Raw genomic sequence first — 2544 nt, 5'->3', positions numbered from 1 at the left:
TTTATTTGAAACGGTACAATTTTTCTTTCATTTACGATTTAATAACTGCTTTCCTTTTTTTATCATATCGACATTTCTTTATGGCAGCTGTAGTAAGAGCGCACAGCTGAACTGGCGCGCTCGCCGCACCTGCGCGGTGTCTGGATGCGCCCGCTGCGCGGTAGATGCCCGTGGCGCGGAGGACCGGAGCCCTCACCGCTGTCCTGTGATGATGCATTGAGGATGGTGGAGGGAACGGACGCCCCTTTGAGGAACATTTCGACAGGAAATCGGGACAGCAAGTACCTTTCTTTCCCCTGGGTGGTGACTTTACTCTCCACTGTTCTCATCACTACGATTATTGTAGATGTTCTGGGCAACCTGTTGGTCATTGTATCGGTCTTCAGAAACAGAAAGCTCAGGAAGGCAGGTAAAGGTCTTCATCTCTATAATCCATCATATTTTACTGGCAAGGATTTCTGATGTAACTCGTTATTAGAGATTGATATCATTGACTCATTCAGAACAGTTTTTAAAATATATTTTCACATGTTTTTTTTTCTGTTCTTTGATAAATTAGAATAATCTGCATTATAAATATTTATTATTATCACCTGGTCTGCTGGTCTTTAAACCTGAGCAACTAAAAGTGCCCAAAACACCTCTAAAACCAGACAACAGACCAGCCTGACAAGTAAGACCAGCAAGTCAATTAATCCAGGCTGGTTTATAATTTATTCAACTAGCTCATTATAATATTTTTCCTCTTCTTTTTATAATAATAATAATAATAATAATAATAAACAATAATAATCGTTATAACGATTATTATTATAGATATATTATTAATAGTAGTATAGTAGTAGTAGTAATAATAATAATAATATTTTAAGCAGGGTCATTATTAATCTTTTTAATCTTTTTCTTTTTATTTAATTTTTATTGATTTAAATTATATTATTTAATAATTTATTTAATAATTTTAATTTAAATATTTTATTTTATTAATTATAATAAAAAGTCAACGATTGAAAAGATTAATAATGACCCTGCTGACAATATTATTATTATTGTCATGGTCATTATTATTTTTTAATTTTCTTTTTTATTATGATTAATTATATAATAATAAGAATTATTATTATGGCTATTAATAATGATAACAATTATTGCTATTACTATTATTATTATTATTGAATAATAATAATAATCATATTTATGAACCATCTAAATAGTCACAATTTTCATCTTTGTTTTGGGCTTCATTTTAAGCAAAAAAAAAAAAAGTAATAATAAAAACAGAAATAAATATATAAATATTGACAATAAATGACTGCAAAGACATTGATTAATTATGCAAACCACACCTATTTATTTATTTATTTATTTTTGTGGTTTTATTTGGTGCTATTCTTTAGAGATCCACCAAATGTTAGTATTCATTTACAGACCCGATATTATGTGATTATATGTCTGCTCATTATTTAAGATTCAGACACAGTAATTGACTCATCAATGATTTCCAGATCACCAGCTACATGATCACAGAGGTGTCAAACTGGAAAGACAAAAGCATGGTGGTGTGCAGCTGCTGTATGAAAGCCTCTGCATGCTGCCCTGTTAACACTGTCAGTTTTAGTTTGAGTTGCAACATCTCAATCCGTCCTCCTGCCACTGGCCTTATCTCATGAACACACACACAGCACAGCCTGACCTTTTCCTTTTGGAGATTTAAGCTTTAAGTGGATCTAAGGTGCAGTTAATTTGTCTGATCAACTAATGATTGACCTTTAAAAGATACAAGCACTGAGAAAATGTAAAGACAAATGAGATACACGTCTCTTAATGAGCTCAGCCTCAGATCTTTTTGCATGCTAACCAGACACACAGAGATCCTGTAATCCCCTGGCTATTGCAACGTGTAGTCTTTTGGATAAATAGTTCCAGACAGAAATATCCTCTTAGGTTATGTTTAATTCTGTTGACTATACTCCCTTATACAAAACAATACTAAACAAATTGTTGTTTCCTCTTAAAATGAAGCCATTTAGTCCATTCTAATGCAGCTCACACAGTGCTGGCAGTGAGACGGGTTCATGAACTCCTGACACACCTCCAGTAATTAGAGCTCCAGTGTTTTGCTGCTATGAGATGTTTGTGGATGTTTTTGAGATACCATCATAGTTTTGCATATCATTTGATGTTGTATGTGCTGTCTTGGTGTGATTATTATTATTATTCATCAGTATTTTAATCATGTTTTCTAGCAAAAATATTTAAACATCCTTAAAACTTAAAAAGTTACATTTATTTAAGAAGAATTGCATAAGATCATTTCTGCCATGGAATTATATATATATATGTAACCCCTCTCTCCCGGGTTCTCTCCGCCACACCTCGCTCTCGCTCCGAGTGGGTCTCGAACCCGGGTCTCCGGCATGGGAGGCGGATGAACTAACAAGGAGGCTAAAGACTGCAGCCTCTAGCGTCAGTCGCTAGTGCGTCTCTTGAGATCAGGGGAGTGAGGTTTACCTGCACAGCACCTACTCGCTGGCCTCCGTTACA

The 2544-nt window shown here is 34.5% G+C and overlaps 1 protein-coding gene across 1 annotated transcript in view; it reads left to right on the top strand.

Annotated features, from left to right (window-relative positions):
* The first annotated feature begins 207 nt into the window (after positions 1-207).
* The window catches only part of LOC107717394 (melatonin receptor type 1A-like), a 9322-nt gene continuing 6985 nt past the window's right edge, over positions 208-2544 (top strand). The window contains exon 1 of the mRNA XM_016524125.1: positions 208-409. Within this exon, the coding sequence (XP_016379611.1) occupies positions 223-409 (187 nt within the window). The 5' untranslated portion in view covers positions 208-222. The remainder of the gene's footprint in view (positions 410-2544) is intronic.

Source organism: Sinocyclocheilus rhinocerous, unplaced genomic scaffold (genome assembly GCF_001515625.1).
Source record: "Sinocyclocheilus rhinocerous isolate Xijiao unplaced genomic scaffold, SAMN03320098_v1.1 scaffold1054, whole genome shotgun sequence".
Lineage (NCBI taxonomy): Eukaryota > Metazoa > Chordata > Actinopteri > Cypriniformes > Cyprinidae > Sinocyclocheilus > Sinocyclocheilus rhinocerous.
The sequence above is the reverse complement of the archived record's forward strand: the minus strand, read 5'-3'. Positions and strand labels throughout refer to the sequence as shown.